Genomic DNA, 20,779 nt, shown 5'->3' with positions numbered 1-20,779 from the left:
GGGATATAAATGCAAATAAAAAAAAAAAAAGCTAAGCTATAACTCCAATCAATGGTCGATACAGAACTCCCTTCTTCAATTTATCCTCATAACTCAGCAAGGTAGATTAAACAATGCAGTATTTTCTTAGTCCAAAATAACCAATAGTCTTTTGTGGCTCAGAATGCTGTTGATGAGAACCCCATAAATATAAATTTAGCTTTGTCTTGATTGTGCAATGAGATAAATATTGCATTTGTATCATATTTCTAATTATAAGAAATCCAAAATACAGAGAAATTACTTATACATGTATGTATATATGTATGTGTATGTATATATGCAGTGGTGGAATTCAAATAATTTAACAACCGGTTCCCTGCCCTAATGACCATCTGGGTAAGCATGGCTCGGTGGTCATGTGACCATGTGGGCATGGCCAACTCAACATCACTGACATGTATGGGAGGAGGGCGATGCCGTTGTTTTGTTCTATGTCTTGGTTCTTGGAGGGTGTCTCCCTTTGGATTAGGTTGGTAATTGTGTTTCTTTGGAATCCATTGGAGATGAATACGTTTGTGAGAGTGTGTAATTCAGTTTTCAGGTACACAATTACCAACCTAATCCAAAGGGAGACACTGGCCAAGAACCAAGACACAGAACAAAACAACGGCATCGCCCTCCTCCCATACATCAAAGGCACCACAGATAAAATCAGCAAAATTCTCCACAAACACAAAATCAAGACAGTCTTCTGCACAGACCAAAAAATAGCCAATATCTTAAGAAACTCCAAAGACAAGATCCATCTAGAAAACCAAGGAATCTATGAAATACCATGCAAAATCTGCCCAGCCACATATATTGGACAAACTAATAGGAGAATAAATGCACGCATCGCAGAACACAAGAACACAGTCAGAAAAGAAGAAAAAACCTCCTCCCTTTTCCAGCACCTTAAAACCACAGGACATGAAATTGATTTTGAAGGAACCAAATTAATCTCCAAAACTGAACACTATAACAAGAAAATAATTATGGAAGCCATCGAATTAGAGAAACACCCACACAACATGAACAAACGGGACGACACCTCCTGCCTACCAGACATCTGGAAACTAGCCTTAGTAAACAAATGAGTCCCAGCCACGAAAATTGACACCGGACCCAGGATAACACACAATGCCACCACCAATCATCCTCACCAGATTCAAACCCAAACCCATCCCACAGACGAAACACAACCACCATCCAGAAGCCAGACCATGCTGGCACCACTGGCTGCTGCACCCCCTCTCTGATCCACACACAAAGCAAGCTGACACACACCAGGAATACATGACAAGACCTCGGACTCGGAGCCAAACCGCTCAACACATCACATCACAGAACTCCAGAGGCCACAACACCAAAGCTCAGGAAAAAAAGACTAGGACCACACCCACACAGGATGCTACGAAATAGCAGACCAATCTGCAAACACCCACTCCATCTACCAATCAAGATGCAACCACACACAAATTGTGGGAATTATTATGGAAAATAAAAATTCCCCCCCTCCCCCCCAAAAAAAGATACAACCACACAGCCAACCAACCTGCTCACAGCAACACTCCTCACCTCCCCACCAGTATTTATAGAGAGACAGCAGCTCGGATCACTCTTTGCTCAAGAAGCACAAAGCCGAAGACACCAGCCTGAAGATGATGAGTGAGACCTCATCGAAATGTCGCCAAGATACTCTCAACCTTACACGGGAAAAGACCTGAAAATGCCAAGACCTACACACACACACACACACACACACATATATGGGGTGGGTTCTAATTACCTTTACTACTGGTTTGCAATGGGAGTGCACGCTCTTCAGCTCTTGTTCATCAATTATGACCTCCGGGCGGGTGGGCGGAGCCTCCCACCACTTTTACTACCGGTTCTAAACAACCGGACAGAACCAGGAGCAACCCATTGATACACACACACACACACACACACACACGGATATATGTATGCACCTGTGCTAGAATAGAGCAGGGGTGTGAAACTCAAGGCTCACGGGCTGGATCCGGCCCATGGGGTGCTTAAATCTGGCCAGCGGGACCAGCCTGGAAATAGCAAAGAACCGGCCTGTGGTGCCTCTGGAAGCCAATGCACCCCATTGTGGCTGCAGGAGGCCTCTGTCCCATATCTCCTACCCACCCCTGCCGGCTCACAGAGAAGAACTACAATGCTGATCCAGCCCTCGAAGGAAATCCAGTTTGACACCCCTGGAATAGAGCATTATCAAGGCTGCTATGAAATATTAAGAAGTATTTTAGATATTTTATCTTCCTGTGGCCTACACAGCCTGTTAACCTTTGCCATTATGTCCTATTCCTTGTATGCTTTGTCTGGAGCAAAATGAAATTGGTGAAAGTACTTGGAGACATAAATTCAGTCATGCAGAGAATATATTTGCTCTGACCCTGCTACATAACATCAAAAATAATGTAAGATTGCCCATCTTCGGGAAAGAAGGCATGAAAAAACAGCTTGGAGACATAAAAATCCCATATTTTAAAAAACTGCCTTTGTTCTGTATGTCTCCTGGGTCAAAGAACAATAATAACAAAGAATAAGGTGAAATTAAGTAATCAAGTAATGAAGAGAAAAAAGAACAGCATGTGCAAGACTTTATAAATGTTATGGGTTTTGCAAAATTCAAAAGCAGCTGAAATAACATATCAGCAAAATGACCTTTTACTCCATGCTGTTGTTAAAGTGATACAGACCAGCAGTGAAGAGCTGTGTCTTATTGTATTCATCTTTCACAAAAGCTTTGGTTTTAGATTCAGTATAGATAATCTGAGACATACATGTAAAAAACTAAGAGGGGGACATGAACTATTGTATGTTTCCTTTAAGATAGGTGCATGCACATAACATGGTAAGAGGAGGAGGAGGAGGAGGAGGAGGAGGAAGAAGAAGAAGAAGAAGAAGAAGAAGAAGAAGAAGAAGAAGAAGAAGAAGAAGAAGAAGAAGAAGAAGAAGAAGAAGAAGAAGAAGAAGAAGAAGAAGAAGAAGAAGAAGAAGAAGAAGAAGAAAGTTTCTTGTTTTTTCTTTGAAGACATTTCGCTTCTCATCCAAGAAGCTTCTTCAGCTCTGACAGGATAGTGGGGAATGGAAGGATTTATATCCCTTGCAGACAACTGGTCATTTAGAAGCTTCTTGGATGAGAAACAAAATGTTTACAAAGAAAAAACAAGAAAGTCCAGCTGCCTTCTGAAAAAGCACTTTTGGGACAACTGTGACCTGGATGACTAAGAATCTCTACAGACTTTTAGTTTAAACATTTGTTTTCTGTAAACTATATTTTTAAGGATAGAACAGGATAGAAAGGTGTTACTATTAAGAGTAAATAAGTACTGTGAATTAAAGCTGAATCTAGCACTGAATGAGTGCCCCCTTTTCCTTTGGTGCCCTAAGCATGTGCTTATTTTGCTCATGTGATCATGAAAGGAACAGAAATGAAAAATGGTGAAAACCTCAGCACTGATTCGTGGATGGATAACTCAAAACTCCTTCATTTCAAACAACAGAAATTAAACCTCCACGCTTGAAGAAAGATTAAGATCAGAACGGGATTCTGATTTTTGTTTGCAAAGTGACCTGATAATAAAGATCAAAAGCTACCAGGCAGAAGAAGAAAACCAAGAGGGAATTTGCAAAGCTGAAGTTAAAAATTGCTATAAAAATTGGTCCCCTTATTTCCTAGGTGGGGGGAAACAGCAGCAATCATAGTGGTCCATACCAGGTAGGATCTAGATTGATGCTTAGTCAAGCTCAGAATGTCTTCTGCAACTCAAGAGTCAATTGGATCGAAACAAGCAGCCCTAGAGATTCTGGAAATAAATATATGTACCAATAAAAACTCCTATCAGGATCAGTACTGAAGCTCAGAGCTTTGAAAGCTTGTGCCAACTGATAAATACAGATTTTTTTTTTGCATCTTTGAAAAAGTAATTAGTTTTATTAGATATTGTGACCCTCAAAACACACTGACCAAAAGTCTCTCCCTTTCTGTATGTGCAATATTTGTATGTGAGGAAAAGATAAAACGCTTTGAAATGCAAAGAGATATACAGCTGACTGTAGATCCTACATTAGAGATACTAAGTGACCTTTAAAGTAAATGTTTGAATAAAAAGAAACTTGCTACCCTCTTCAGAGCCACCTACATATTGAAGACTTTTTATATGGCAGCAATGGTCTTTACTTTTCATCAGAGGTAGTTCAAACTACGGAATAACAAATTTGAAGAGAGGACACTGGGGATTCCATGCACAGCCACTGAACATTTGGGGTAACTACACCAGTCCCTCTCTCTTCAACAGGCTGTAGTGCAACTGTGACAAACTACAGTACAGATAGTCCTTGACTTACAACAGTTCATTTAGTGACTGTTCAAAGTCACAAGGGCACTGAAAAAAGTGACTTATGATCATTTTTCAGTTACAACTTTGTAGCATCCCCATGCTCCTGTGATCAAAATTCGAATGTTTGGCAACTGGTTCATACTTACAACCACTGCTGTGTCCCAAGGTGATGGGATCCCCTTTTGCGACCTTTCGGCAAGCAAAGTCATTGGGGAAGCCAGCTTCCCTTAACAACCGGGTCTAACTAACTAATCGACTGCAGGGATTCACTTAATAACTGAGAAAAGTCATAAAATGGGGGCAAAACTGACTTAACCAATGTCTCACTTAACAACAGAAATGTTGGGCTCAATTGTGGTTTTAAGTCAAGCAGTACCCGTATTCCATTGTAATCAGGAGGTCTTTTAGAAAAAGAGTGTGCCAAATACATGCTTTTCTAATCAATTAAACAGGACAAACAGTAACCATTTTTCCAGTGAGCAGAGGATCATATTTGTAAAACTATCTGATATGGTTTAGGCACCTGAATGTTCAAGGATCAAATGAAACAGCTTTCTGTTTGCTTTTTGAGGTTCTTCTCTTCCTCTGTCTCTAAGTGGTTTTGTGTGTGTGTGTGTGTGTGTGTGTGTGTGTGTGTGTTTGCTTGCATGCATGAGGAGGGGCATAGGCTGTGGTTAGCCCCTCCTGGACTCTTGATAATGCAGACATGCTCTGAACGCCCCTCCAACAGGCTAATCTTGCACTTAGGCTGGCATTTCTCCTGAAGAGCTGTCTTCCACTTGCAATCAAAGGTAAGTGGAGTCAGCAAGACCTTGGGAAGTGGGAAATATTGAGTATCAAGATGGGCTTCCTTGTGCCTGGAGATTTGGGCCATGTTGGGTTTGAAATTGTTGCTTCTTTAATAAGAAAGCAACTTCTTTCCCTCACCCCCATTGTATTTGCAGTAACTTCATGCTCATATCTGCAACCAGCTTGCTGGCATTTTAAGAAAGACACCAGGTTTCAGAGGTCTGTTTGCAGTTAGGGAATGCAGGAAAGAAAAAACTGGGAACTGCAGAAGAGATGTTTAATGTGCAGGATCTTTGTTAAAGGTAGGAACTAGGAAGAGCTGGCGAGGAAGGATAATTGCGTGAAGAAGACAAGAGAAAAAGAACATTATGAAACTTTTTCTTTCTTCACTGGAGTGTCAGAAAGACTTTTGCTATAAAATCAAGCTATTTGGGCTTGCAAAAAAAAAGGGGGGGGATATAGAGCATTTACATTAGATGAAAGCAAGGAGCAATTTCATGCTGTAGATAGAAGGCAGTGTTTCTCTTGAGGCGGACTATTCTCTTTAAGAAGAACAAGAATGTTTATCTTGGTGAAATATGCAGAGACTTATTGGCTGTGGGCTGAGCTAAAATGCCACTAATATAAATGGGAACACCCCAATGAATGTCCTTATGAATCTAAAGCAATCAGTCAACATCTCTGCTGGCTGATTGGATAACAATAGAAAGTATCTGCTTTTGTTAAGAGCAACCATCTCCATCTGGGGTAGATCTTAACCACATTTGATGGGGGTTGCAGTTTATTGTTTTTAGGGAAAGTAGAATTGTTCTCTGGTGAAAAGTTGGGGAGGAAGAATGTGCTTGGTCAAGTAGAAGGCATTGCTTGCAATTAGCTGCCGCTGCTCGTCCTTATCGATGGTGCCTGTTCCAGATGGCTCATTGTATTTCTATCTCCATAGGACCTGAAAGACCGCACGGAGTCCTTGGCCAAGCTTTTCCCACTAATGCTCTTGAATGAGGGGTGCCAGCACCTCCCTTGACTTCAGGAAATGAAGCTGCCCCAAACATTCCCCCTTACTCTTCTCTTCCTCAGTTGCCTAGATGGTAACCCTTCTAAGAAGGGTAGGGATACCAGTGAAAAAGGAAAACCTTCTTTCCCTTGGGCTCAGTCTGGACAGTTCTCCACCCGTGACAAGCATCTGTGCAGCTGGCAACTCATCTCCAGAGAGAGGGATACAGAACTCCAGCTCACCTGTCAGCCAGCAGAAGGAGAGGCACAGAGGTGTGTCTACCGGGGCCAGCCAGAGTTATGTGCAGCCTACAGTGCAAAAGGCCGTCAGTTCTGGAAGCAGATCTTAGGAAAGCTCCGCCGGAAGCGCCATCCCTGCCAGGACACCAGCCCTCTCAAATCCCGGCTTTGTAGCAGCAAGATGGAGACATCTGAAGCTCAACTGCACCTTGTACAAACCACACCAAGCACACCAAGCACAGACGTCCCGGTGGCCACTGCAAATGTCACTCAAGGAAGTCCCAAGGGGAAAAGCCATGGCAAAAACCTACCAGCTTCACAGAGATCACCACAAGCACACCAAGATATGATCATCACCAATCCAGCAAAGAATGGTGCCTTGAGGAAGCAAAAGAAAGGGGGGAAGAGAAAAGGAAACGCCAACTCTTCAGCAGCCCCAACTCGTCCAACCCCTAGGCAGCCTACAACAGCAGTTGTGGAAGGCACTGTACGGCCCACAGAGCTCAACGCCGATGTGGTAGAGGCTTATTGTGAAGAGAAATGGCATTCCTTGTGTAACTTTTTTGTAAATTTCTGGAATGGCTGAACTTGCAGGGTAAGAGGAAGAGGGGGGGATGGAAGTGTACAGAAGAAGAATTAGTGATAACTATGGAAGGGATGGTTTGATATAAGGGCAGAAACAAAGAAAGTCAGGTGAAATGAAAAGATTGTGGGGCAACAATGAAAGATTTGTAATTTTGTGCAGTTCTGGGGCTTTATGTGATACATAATTTACTCACGCCTACTAATCTTGATAAGAAAGTCACTAAGGGTGTGTAGAAGTTACTTTTGCATAGGATTTGTGCATTAATATACAATACAGCTCCTTCCTCGTCCCATACTAGAGGGGATCCATTTGTAGTACACACCTTTGCTGCTTCAGATAATTTCTTACTTTACAATCACTGAGATACTAATCTGTAATTGTAAAAAAATTTACAGGATTATCAGTCGCTTATGGAGCTTTATTTCATATTTTGGAAATGTCTAACAACTGTATAAAAATGCTAATGTACTTGCTATTGGGTGTTAAACAACTATGTTAATGGCAATAATAAATGAAGTTCTATTATTCAATCCTGCTATCACAATGCTATTGTGCAATTATAATCTTTGTGTTCGTGTTGGGACAATATTATCAAGGACACCAAATTTATTTATTTGATAAACTTATCTATAACAGAGGCAGAATGCCATACGAAGTGTTCCCGGATTGTTATTTAAATCTAAAATTTTTTGCTTGGCTTCATCAGAATAGTTTACCCTATATCCTCCGCCTGGATAGCTCAAGATTTGGGTCTGTATCTATATTGACATTTCCAGCTCTAGGTGATTGTGAAAATTATCTGAATTAATTTTGAAACTTTCTGTCCTAATGAATTATTTTATTTACTTGTTTATTTGTTTATCAACTGTGCATGACACCCTATTCCCAACAACTCTGAGCACTGATATACATATGCTTGAGGTAGTTTATGCAATAGCTTTGGTCAAATGCTTGAAGACTACTAGTCAGTATTAATGAGATGAGAAAAGAAGCTATTGCTATCTTGGCTTCACACCACTCACCTTGTAGAGCCTTCAAAAGTTCTGTATGCTTTTTTCCTGTTCTCTGACAAATTAGTTGTTCCTTAATGCTTTGGAAGTGGAAATACTGAACTTGGATTTGAAATCATGATTACAAGGTCTTCTACATTCTCTTCTAATTTTCATTTCAGTTTGTACTAAGAACTATCACAGTCTTTCACGGGTACTCTGGATAAAACGTCAACACATCCTCTAACCAAAATATGTAGGCTCTAAATAATCCCTTCCACTTGTGCCATTTTCCTGTAATCATTACATTGAATCATGGTGCTTTTCAAATATCCAACCCCATGTTCCAAGAACCTGATCTCATTTGCCTCTTGAGAATTATTTTTCAGTGCAAATATTGATCGATCTATGGATGCAAATCATTCAAACTGTATAGAATATTTCAAATTGTATAAAAATGCTGGACCACTATTCTTTCACCCTGCAAGTAAAAGAGCACACTTCAGATGAGGGAGACCTTATGCTCTTGAAAGGCCTGACTCTGGATTTTTCTTTATACTCATTATGGAGTTTCTCTCCCGCCCCCCCGCCCCCTATAAGAAACAAAGAGGTAGTAAGGGGGGAGGAAATAAAGGGAAGATTCCAAATGAAAGATTTTTATCTGGAATGGACTCCCTCACACACACACATGCACACACAAAAAGCGTGAAATTCCATGAGTGAAGCGAGCCACCAATTGCTGTATAAATTAAAAGCCTTGTTAGGCAGCTTTAGAAAGAGTTTGGGGTGGGGGGAACCCCTAAAGTTTGCACTTAGCTCTTTCTATTTCCCAAAGGAGCACAGTCCAGCAGAACATCAAAATGCTGAGCAAACAATTTGGTGAAATGAAGCAATTACCGTCTGTAATGCGGGATTAGGAAGATGTGAAATGGAGACTGTACCGTTACTTCTCTAGGGTGGCTGTACCAGGCTGACCATCAAAGGAAAGCGAATAATAATACAAATATAAAAATCTGAAGCTTTCACAAGGAAACCACAGTGGCGGTAACAAACAAAGTAAAGGGCTGTTGGAAGCTGTTGCTAGGTTACCCAGACCTCCACATGAATAGAGAAGGAGCTTTGGAAAGCCTGTTTGATGGTTGCAAGCTCCAGAGATAGTTGGTCACATGACCCAGTTTAGACAGCAACCTTTGACCCCTTGGCTCTTTTGTTCTGGTGTACAAGGAACTGAAGGGAAGTGATTGGTCCAGGCACCACACTATAGTTTCTCAGATCTCAAAATTGGAGAAATCAAAAAAGGGGCCTCGAGACAGCTAGTTTGGATGTTGAGAGACATTACTTCTTCTAAATGAAAGGCATTCAGCAAGCAGAAACTATTTCCTTGGTCTAAAGCCATGGAGTTCTTTTTAAGGTTGTGAGAACTTTTTCCATTTCTTCTTGGTCTTCTCTTCAGGAAGATTTTTTTTTTTAATGCCTGGATCCTAAGTGGTATTTTATCTTCTCATGTTCCTGTTTGCTTCCCCTTTTCGTTGGTTGTTGGGCTTATAGTTTGCTTTTCTTCCAAACACGCATAATGGTACATATGGTTCTTGCCCGATTTTGTTTTTCACACCACAAATAACCCTGTGAAGCAGCTCAGCTGACGGAGAGATTGCCCCAAAGTCACCAGTGAAGTTGGGTCTCCCAGTCTTAAATCACACCTTAACCATTAAGCCAGGGGTGTCAAACTCAGTTTCATTGAGGGGCCGCAGGAGGGTTGTGTTTGACCTTGGGGGGCTGGGGTGGGCGTGGCTAGGGTGGGCATGGCCAGCTCGACATCACTCGTGTTGGGGGTGCTTGTGGTGGGCCGAGTGCTCTGCCAGTGAAAATGGGCTCTCAAGCTCTGTTTTCGACTGCGATGGCCTCTTGCAACCCTCAGCCAGCGAAAACGAAGCTCGGGATCTGTTTTCGCTGGCAGAGGCACTGCAGGCCAATCCTTCACTCTTTTCAAGGCGGCCCTGTGGGCCAGATCTAAGCAGCCCATGGGTCAGATCTGGGCCCCGGGCCTTGAGTTTGACAGCCCTACATTAAATCAAATTGTCTGCTTCTGGAAAGTGATATCTAATTTTGTCTTTTATTTTGTCCTATAACCCAAATTTGTATAAACAGAAAGAGGATTATTCTGACATATTGAAACATAACCGTTAAAAGTAAGGAATATTAAAAACAGGCTTTAAAAAAATACAAGGTCCAATAATTACTGGATTTAATTTTGCCTTGGCGTGGCAGAAGTGTCTTCAAAAAATATAAAGTTTGAACTCCTACAAAGCACCATTGCGATGGCTGTATTCCTGTTGCCATCCTGATTCTCCCAAAGGGATCAAGCTCCAAGCCCTTCCTTCATCAACAGTTAAGGTTTGTTAAGGGTTCAAGTCAGGAGTGAAAGTCACTTATCTTCACTATCGGATCGCAAATGTGAGTGTGCACACGCCTCATGTGTGCATGAGCCTTCTGCGCATGCACAGAGGGTCAAAAATGAGACATGATGATGTCCAGGTGGGTGGGCAGAGCCTCCTGCCGCTGGCGCTACCGGATCGCGTGATATGGATAGATCCGGCTGAATTTCACCACCGGTTAAAGTACTGTGAGAAATTAAGATTGTGAACACTTTTGACACTGCCTTACTCAGAACAGTTCCAACACTAAAAGTATAGAGTACATTATGATTAGCTACTACTAATTGTAGGCATCATCACACATTTTTGTCTTTATTTATTATGAAAACATTTGCAGGTGAGACCATATGTGGCTGTCCTCGCTTTCTAGATGTTTGATTATGTAAGTCATATTTTGCTGAAAAATGTTCAGTGTGTATCTAGAAAGCTATGAATAACTCCTTAGCCTTTTTTATTTTTAAATCTTCAGTTCTACATGCAGAAATATGTTTGCCCTTGCTAGATGTTTTTAAAAAGCAACAACCTAAAACAATCAACACGGCTACTCACTTCCTCCACAAATGTAGCAATGGCAGTATGAAATATGTGTGATCTTCCAAACATCTTGATTTCTTTGTAAACACAACCATTACTGCAGTAATGTTAATTGCTGTGGGACAAGATAATATAACTGAACCATTTGCAGGCCACGTGTGGTTCTCTGAAACCACCTTTTGTGCTCTCAGTTCTTCTGGACTGATAGAATTCAGAGCTGCAGAATTCAATGGCAAAATGGCAAAGACTAAGCAGCACAATTTCCCAGCAATGTCTGGCAAGGTTTGGATAAAGTGTGATAGGCTTTTGCGTAGGGCTAATAGTCCTGCTTTACTGCTGCTAGCAACGAAGAACCACTGCAAAATACTTGCCACAAAAGTTGCTATCACTTGTTTATTGGTGATCATCATTCCGCAGCAACCTCTAACTATGGAAAAATATGGGAAGAAAGTTTCTACACTTGCTTTAAAACAATTGGTTGGACAATATGACTGCAATAGATTCACTGGAATGGAAGGATCTCTCATGTAGATGGTATTTAAGGATACTTCTCCTTTCCTCCTCCACTTAGCTGCTGTTCTGGATTGCTGGAGGTTGGTCTTTTCTTTTGTCCTTTCTCTTGGTCCTTCCTTCCTCATGTTCATCCTTTACTGTCACCTCCCAGTGGTTTATTCAGCAGAGAACCACTATTCCTAAAAATGAATCTAATCCCCCCAATAGAAAAGCATTTTAGGATGGAAGGATTGGAAGCTGTCGTGCTGAAGAAGGCATGGTCTATGCCAATAAACTATCTAGAGCAGGAACTAGAATGCTTGTTTTCTCGTGGGTGAGACATTGTGGTGGAGGTTCTTTTGCAAAAACAAGTTTATTATACACGTTAGAATAGCACAAAATATGTTAGATACAGGGTAAGCAAAAAGCACCATTCAGTCAGCTAATTATGGCCTTATCTGGGGAAAGAAGACCTTGCTTGATTGATTGATCATCAATTGATCATCAATTGTGTTGTAAATGTTGTACCTTGATGAACGTATCTTTTCTTTTATGTACACTGAGAGCATATGCACCAAGACAAATTCCTTGTGTGTCCAATCACACTTGGCCAATAAAAATTCTATTCTATATGTCCATTCTTTGTGGTAGTCCAGATAAGAAACCAAGACCATGAATATTAATACTGTAACTTTATTGTAAAGTTATAGTAGCAGAATCTTGCCAGTCTCTCCTCTCTACCTTTACTCTCCAGAGGACCAAGGAGGGTCAATTCTAAGATGGCTTCTCCACTTCCATTTCTCTTTGGACTCAATTCACTTATCAGACTGTTGTCTAGGCTGCAGTCCATCCATCTTCCAAGGTTATTCTCGTTGCTCATTACAGTATAGCAACTCCTACCTTCACCTGATTACTACAATGGGTTTTACATGGGGCTGCTTTTAAAGACTACTTGAAGATTGCAATTGGTCCAGAATATATTGTGTGTTTACTGGTACCTGTTCCTGGAAGCATGTAGCAATGATTTTTCTAGTTCTGTGCTGGTTGCCAATTAATTTCAGAATACACTTTAGGGTGGTAGCATTGATTTGTAAAGCCCTTAATGCTTTATACATGGAAACTGTGAGGATCATCAGCTTTAGGATTGTCAGACCAGTCTCCTTGTTGATTTTCCTGAAATTAAAAAAAACAACTGAATAACTTTGGAGGGCCTTTCCTTGAGTTTACACTGGATGCCATCTTATTTTCTATTTCTTGTTTTATTCTTGGTTTCTTGTCAATTTTTGTATTCTATGGGGACCGATGTGGCTATCGCTATCATTGCTATGATTGGTTTTGATTAGTTTTAGCCTCAATGAGGATGTTTTAACTTTCTCTTGCCTGAAAGCCACCAATAGTCATCTGAGCTGCAGTAAAAGTACAATAAATCAATAAAAAGGAAATGGGTGTGTAACCAATAACACAGTTAATAAAGATAGTAAAAACAAAAACTGCAGTTCAGTTCTGCACTTAAGCTGGTTTTTAACTGTCATTTACTATCTGTAAGCACATATATGTTAAATTATTTATCAATTGTTCCTTAAATAAAGGGTTTTTTTATTAAGTAAGAACTCACCAATGTTTTGAGGGAAGTTGTTTTAAAAAGTGCATCTATTCCTTCTCTCTGATTTTTATCATTTTACCCACTCTCTATTCAATTTCACAATTTAATCCTCAGAAAACCCAGTAGAGTCAATTTCATTACAGGCAGTCCTTGACTTACAACCAAAATTGAGTCCAAAATTTATGTTGCTAAATTAAACATTTGTTAAGTGAGTTTTCCCCCATTTTACGACCTTTCTTGCTGCAGTTAAGTTACCAACACGATTCTTAAGTGAATCTGGCTTCCCCATTGACTTTGCTTGTCAGAAGGTCACAAAAAGTGACCACATGGCCCCGGGACACTGCAATCATCATAAATATGAACCAATTGCCAAGCATCCAAATGACCATGGGGATGCTGCAAAAATTGTAAGTGTGAAAAACAATCATAAGTCACTTTTTCCAGTGCCATTTAAATTTTGAACGGTCACAAAATGAACTGTTGTAAATCAAGGACTACGTGTATGCCATTATCTGAAGGGAAACCTGGTGACTTCAATTCCTGCCCCCATCAACCCCGGGACAGACTACTGTGCTGTGTTCTACATGGGGCTACATTTGAAGACTATTCAGAAACTGCATCTGGAATTAATAAATCAATCCTTCTATGGCAGTCATGGCAATCTGATTTTGAAACTCCTGGTTCCAGTGAATTTTATTTTGGATCAGAATGTAACAGGATGAGCTCAATCAATTTGATTCGAAGTTGTTCTGCTGTTGTCCAGATTTGGTTGAACTGGTCAGATAAAGAAGACTTAGACTTAGAATAACTTTGTCACTTTGAAAGTACGGCATACATTAAAATGAAATTACATTGCAGACAGCTGTCAAAGGGTCTCCACCTCTAATATAAACATAAACATGACAAGATAAATAAAATAAAATAAAATAAATAAATACAAAATTATGCATGTACCCCAGGGGTGAAATCCAGCAGGTTCTGACAGGTTCAGAACAATGTCAGCTGGCGGCCCCCAGAGGTAGGGCCTTCTCTGTGGGAGCTCCTATGCTCTGGAACGAGCTTCCCCCTGGGTTACGTCAAGTGCCTGATCTTCGGACCTTTCGCCGTGAGCTGAAAACGCACCTATTTATTCAAGCGGGACTGGCTTAAAATTTTAGTGGGGTTATTTATATTTTAATGTTTTAAATGTTTTAAATTCGGCCACCTTATAATATGCTTGTTTTAATTTCTTTTAATGTTTATATTGTGACTTTTATATGGCTGTACACAGCCCTGAGTCCTTCGGGAGAAGGGCGGTATAAAAATTGAATAAAAATAAAATAAAATAAATAAATTCTGGAGAACTGGTAGCGGAAATTTTGAGTAATTCAGAGAACTGGCAAATGCCACCTCTGGCTGGCCCCAGAGTGGGGTGGGAATGGAGATTTTGCAGTTTTCTTCCCCTGCCATGCCCACCAAGCCACACCATGCCCACCAAGCCATGCCCACAGAATCGGTAGTAAAAAAAAAATTGGATTTCATCACTGATGTACCCACATATATTATGACACAAAGAAATGGAACTCGTTAATTTTGCTTTGGCCCAGATGTAATATATTTAATGTTAATCCACATATATTATTTATGCAACATTCAGTTTAGTTATGTGTTACTATATTTAAATTAATTAATATAATAAGTCATGCGTAGTAGCAGCAGCAAAGAAATTTCTCATAGAAATCCGCTCTACACCACTTTCTCAAAAACATTGAACAGGATAATGATGAAAGTGGGAGGAATGAAATAACAGACATTCCTTTAACAGAGTTTCCAACCTTCTCTTCTGCATAAACCATGTTACTTTATTCATGACATTTTCTCAGGGATTTAAAGTTTTAAGCACCCTCAGAAATACCGAAAGAAGAATGTTGGAAATGCTACAGATTCAGGCTAACGTTCTTGGCCCACAAATGTTTCATTATGAAAAAGAAAAGAAAAAAAGAATCTTTATAGTGAGATCTTGTATAAAATATTAAACAGCTTTGAAACTAATCTGGCATTCAAGAAGCTGTTCCTTGTCTGCCCTACGTGCCTTCCTTGGAGAAAATGCGGAGCTGTACAATTGTTCAGGGCCAAATTTTCTTCTTCTCTTGAGCTTTCAAATTTTCAAAATGCTGGTTGTGTGTGTACCTTGGTGAGGGGGAAAACAAGAAAGGACAGGCTGGGCCATCTTTCACTCAGCCCTCTTTCCCCTTGAATGGAGGAAGTGGTGTGATGTGTCTGTGGGGTGATTTTACTCATGGACAACTGGCTTTTCCACACAAAAACACCCTCCCCTCTGGAACACATCCGGCCTTTCTTGTAATTCACATTACATTCCACTTGAATCATACACACAGTTTTTAGTGTGACCAGGCCATGAGAATTCCCAGGGCTGGAGAGATTTGGGGTGGGTGTGGGTGGGGAAACACAATGCTACGTCAACAATAAAAGCTATGCCATACGTCAAAATGGACGTTTTTCTTATCAGTGCCCTATTCAGGGATGCTTTTATTGTACGTTCATTCCTTCAGTGCCTAGCGTCAATTGTAAAGTTAACACACTTCAATATTGGTGAATGAAGCTCTGAAGAGAACACAAGAACGCAAGTGAGAGAAAGGAATGGGATGATTCGAAGCCAGCACTGAATACAGCATACATGTGTGTTGCTGACAACTGCTCCAGTACAGGTAGTCCTCAACTTACGACCACAATTGAGCTCAAAATTTCCATTGCTAAGCGAAACATTTGTTAAGTGAATTTTGCTCCATTTTATGACATTTCTTGCCACAATTGTTAAATGAATCACTACAGTTGTGAAGTTAGTATAACCTGATTGTTAAGTGAATCTGGCTTCCCCATTGACTTTGCTTATCAGAAAGTTGCAAAAGGTGATTTACATGACTCCATGACACTGCAACCGTCGTAAATATGAGTCAGTTGCCAAATGTTCTGAATTTTGATCAGGTGACCATAGGAATGCTGCAATGGTCATAAGTGTGAAAAATGGTCATAAGTCACTTTTTTCAGTGACATTGTAACCTTGAAGAGTCATTAAATGAATTGTTCTAAGTCGAGGACTACATGTAGAGAGTTGCCTCACTCACAGGGGCATCCTTATTAATTTCTAATGAAGGCAGCGTACAAACTGTATACAAAAATGGTGTAATGGTTTTAGAAATCTTATTCTGCCACTGCTGAAATGAAAATATTATTTATTTGGTGGTATTGGACCTAAATTACTCAGTGAGTTCCTGGGACTCTATATGGATTTTAATTTGAGTTTAATCTGAGAGATGGAAAATTGGATTACATCAAATTTTCCATCTCTCCTTCTCTCCCATCCTTATGCAAAAAAGAAAATTTTCATTCACATCATACCTTTTAAAATAATATTGACTGAATATAACTTTAAAATAATATTGACTGGATATAAGCTGCATCTAAACAGGACCAGGATCAGTAAATGAGAATGGGAAAACATTTTGTTGGCTGAAAATTTTAATTTAGATTGGCAGTGTGATCCAAGACGTCACCCAGAGCGGAGCTCAGTTTGAGAGATTATTTCTTTGTAGACCAAATGTCCAAGAATGCTATTGAACTGTTTTTTCCCAAGATTTTATGAGAATTTTGTGTTCCTGTGAAAGTATGGGGGAGGGAGAAGAAAGAGGGGGAGGAGAGGGGTGCTGTCACAACTGGCCTTCAGTGAGGCATGATTTTTAAAAAGAAAAAAAAAAGGAACGGTGAATATAGTTGTTATTGACATGCTGCTGATAGGAAAGAGATAACAAAAAGGCCACGTGGGACTATTGCTACATGTTTGTAGATGTCAAGGATTTAGAAGTGAGCCATTATCTCAGTTCAGGGCCAAACTATTTAAAAATTACGGGCATGTTTCTGCTGTCAGAGCAAAGGCCTTTCAGATGCCTGTGATGGAGGGTTAACAGCTCTTTAAAATTCCTTTGAATATTCTTGGGCATGGGTTTACAATTCCTCTTTTCTTTTAATAGTAACCGCCAGCAGATTTGGGGGAAGGAGTGGGTGGGGGTCTCCATTATCTCAAGGCAGGTTGCCCTTTCATTGGGTCTGAGACCACATAGTGGGAGTGTTCTACCTCCCCCTTGATTTCTTTTCTTTGGCAGCCACGAACAACCTATTGAAGACAAGTCATGATGTCATGCCACCCAGAGAGAGACCAATAAGGACCTGGCTCTGGAACTAACGCACAACCCGTGATGTGTACACTTCAGCAGGCCCCCAGCAATATTTAAATCTGCTACTTAAGATTCTTTCTGGGGAAAGGAGTGTCACTGGAAAAAAAGCAGTTGCGTTTCCCTTTTGCAACGTGGTGGCTTCTCCTCATCGAATTGGATCAGATCTGCTTTGCTAGGAAACCTGAAAGGAGATTTTAAAAGGTAAAGGTAAAGGTTCCCCTCTCATATACGTGTTAGTTGTTCCGACTCCAGGGGACGGTGCTCATCTCTGTTTCAAAGCTGAAGAGCCAGCACTGTCCGAAGACATCTCCGTGGTCATGTGGCCGGCATGACTCAACGCAAAAGGCACACGGAATGCTGTTATCTTCCCACCAAAGGTGGTCCCTATTTTTCTACTTGCATTTTTTACGTGCTTTCGAACTCCTAGGTTGGCAGAAGCTGGGACAAGTAATGGGAGCTCACCCTGTTATGCAGCACTAGGGATTCGAACCGTTGAATTTCCGACCTTTTTTTTTTTTGTTTGTTTACATTTATACCCCGCCCTTCTCCGAAGACTCAGGGCGGCTTACAATGTATAAGGCAATAGTCAAATAGTTTTGATCAACAAGCTCAATGTCTTACCACTAAGCCACCGCGTCCCTGTTTAAAAAAAGGAGATTTTACCAAATTTTAAATGCCTTTATCGCCTACTGCTAAGCTACAAGCATTAAAAGTCATGAGAACAATATCTGAATCTGGATTATAAAACCCTACCACTCATATCAATCCTGTAAATTTGGGAAGACTAGAAAAAAAGACTAATGTTGAAGGATACCATTCATTCATTTATTAAATTGATATGCCGTCCATCTTGCTATCCTTTATTGACCAGTCTCCTGAATGATCTGTTTGGAAAACCAAAGAGTTGATTTTGGTTTCATTCTAAGTTTAGGTAAAGTTTCTTTGTGAATTCTTCCACTAAGTAGCATATTCTGAACAGGCCAGGGTAATGACTTGCTTTTTTTGGTTCTGCCAGATTGCACCTCCATGTTTGATTTCTGTCTGAAACTGAATTTCCATCCATGTGCCAACCAGTATGATTTGGTATGTGAAACAGAGATAATCCCTCTGTTAACAGAGGCCGGTCTTGCTTATCTTTCCTACCACTTTCCTTTGATCTTTTTCTTCTCCAACTTTGCTCTGTATGAATGCCATTGGTGAATACTGGAGCCATTGACAAGCTTGGCTAGAATGCCCAATAGATCAAGAGGTATGAGTTAGAGAAGATTGTATTAGTATTGGGCATTCTTGTTCAAGCACCCAATTCCTGAAGAATGGCTTCCTTCTCAGGTACACAGAATGGATACTATTTGCATAAGGCCTTAATCTTTTTGTTCTTCTGTTGTCTTATCCTGACTCTAAGTAACTCCATTTGCTCCCAATATTTCCTGGGAATTGTCATATTAGTACTATTTGTACTTCAGTAACTGTCTGGTTTGACACAGCAACAAAACAAGACAAGACACAGACTTCAACAGATAGTTAGGAAAGAAAAAACAATCGCAACCAGGCTGCCTTCTATTGAGGACCTGTATATTGCATGAACCAGAAAGAGGACTGAGAAAATAGCTACCAACTCCTGGACATAATCTATTTCAACTTCTCCCCTCAGGATGCTGCTATAAAGCATTGCATGCCGAAACAATCAGACATAAAGATAGTTCCCACCCGCCCGTGCCATTACTCTGCTGAACACTTAATTCCCACAGCACTGTCTCTTTTCTCAACTTTTGCCATCTTCTCATCTTTCCTCCTATTGGTTCTTATGGTTTATCAATTGTCATTTGTAATTTATGATTAATGATTGTAACCATGATTATGATCTATGACCTATTTCTTGCTATTTATATGTGGACTGTGAGCTTATGCATCAGAGACAAATTCCTTGTGTGTCCGATCACACTTGGCCAATAAAGAATTCAATTCAATTCAATTCAATTCTACTCTACTTAAAATTGCTTTTATACTGTCCTTTTTATTTTATTAAATTTATATGCCACCCATCTTGCTATTAAGCAGCTTTAGGTGGTAACAACAGTATAAAATTGTTGGGCAAAAGGTCCAAAGTAATGATAATCATGTTGCTTAATAAGAGAAAGAACTTCAAGATATTCCTTATTTTGCGGCTGGCAATACCACTGTTTCTCTATTGAGACACAAGAGATGAGGAGTGATGCAATGATGTCACCTGAGGATGCAAAGCTTGAATTTTCAGCCTTCATGTTTACATTTCTTCTGGGTTTTTTATTAAAGGGAAAACTACACTGCTGTGATTTAAAGGCCTGTTTCTGAATTTTGGAAGAGCTGTTTTGGGGAATATTAAGGTTTGCAAGGAAAGGGACTGGATTGCTCACTAATGTCTAGAGAACTGACTCAAGTGACTGTTATTTCATTTATCATAATTAAATCCTGCATACAAAACTGGACAACACAATTAGCATGCTGTTTTGTACATTTCAAAATTATCTTAGCAAGTTACTGCCACTGACTTTGTACTGTTTTAGGTCCTAGGCTGATACTCTGCAATCCTGCTTTTAATCAGCCATGCTGGAGAAATGAAAAATTTCGGTTCAGTTCATGCTGGAGAAATGGAAATGGAAAAGTTCAGCTATGGCTGCTTTCTTTAAAGAAAAATGAGCAACTGCTGAGGTGTTCTCCTGGACAAGTATGGAGAATTCCAGGATTATGGAGTTTCTTATGAGTTGGACGAGAAGAACGTGCTGATATTAAATCCAAACAAAATGAACGCATGATGGGCAGTAAGGAGGCAGCTTCTGAGATCTACCTGTTTTGGATAAAAATTAAAGCACTTCTGAAAAAGCAGTATTATTATCTGAGGGCCCATTAATCTTCTGCAATCATTATATTCATAGCTGGCAATGTGATGAAGACTACAATTGTACAGTAATGATTGGATTTGGTGACATGTATCTATGTCTTGACTCAATCCTGTCTTAACTATTGCAATACATTCTGAATGGGATTAAAATTGAAAAATGTCTGGGTGCTTCATTGAATGCAAGGAACAGCTACTTGGGCTGCTACAGGATTTCTCACGGCTGGCTGGGAAATTCTGGGAGTTGAAGATTGGACTTTTAAGAAGTCCAATCTTAAAATTGTCAGGATTGAGAAACACTGGGCTACTAACTGGTGTATGTTGCTGGGAATTACACGATGATGCTTGTTAATAGACCTGTATCAGTTGTCAATTGTTTTCAGAACAAAACATAAACTCCTGCCCTAAATCCTTGCCCTTTTATCAGTCATTGAGAGTGAGTTGGGTGGCCATATAAATTTTCTGAAATAAATAAAATGGTTTATGACCTGGTGGCCAAGAGAAAGACCATCTATCCTGCTATCAAGCTATTAATATCTGCAGGTGGTCCCTTTTTAGAGTCAATCATTGCACATATAGGCAACAAGCTATGGGTCGCATTTCTTCAGAAATTTCACCTG

At 40.2% G+C, this 20,779-nt stretch overlaps 2 protein-coding genes across 3 annotated transcripts in view; one reads left to right on the top strand and one right to left on the bottom strand.

Annotated features, from left to right (window-relative positions):
• Positions 1–20,779, bottom strand: part of TNKS2 (tankyrase 2) — a 78,547-nt gene that overhangs the window by 9,181 nt on the left and 48,587 nt on the right. Inside the window, exon 28 of one of the 2 annotated variants that reach the window (XM_058187877.1) lies at positions 12,226–12,622. The exons of the other annotated variant lie outside the window; for it this stretch is intronic. The gene's annotated coding sequence lies outside the window, so the exon portion shown is untranslated. Of the gene's footprint in view, positions 1–12,225; positions 12,623–20,779 lie in introns of those variants that run through there. 2 annotated transcript variants of the gene reach the window in all.
• FGFBP3 (fibroblast growth factor binding protein 3) lies at positions 6,152–7,443 on the top strand. The gene has a single exon (XM_058187882.1). The coding sequence runs from the start codon at positions 6,214–6,216 to the stop codon at positions 6,997–6,999; it is 786 nt and encodes a 261-aa protein (XP_058043865.1). The 5' UTR covers positions 6,152–6,213; the 3' UTR covers positions 7,000–7,443.

This window comes from Ahaetulla prasina, chromosome 6, assembly GCF_028640845.1.
Source record: "Ahaetulla prasina isolate Xishuangbanna chromosome 6, ASM2864084v1, whole genome shotgun sequence".
Taxonomy (NCBI): Eukaryota; Metazoa; Chordata; class Lepidosauria; order Squamata; family Colubridae; genus Ahaetulla; species Ahaetulla prasina.
This window is presented reverse-complemented; position numbering and strand designations above follow the sequence as displayed.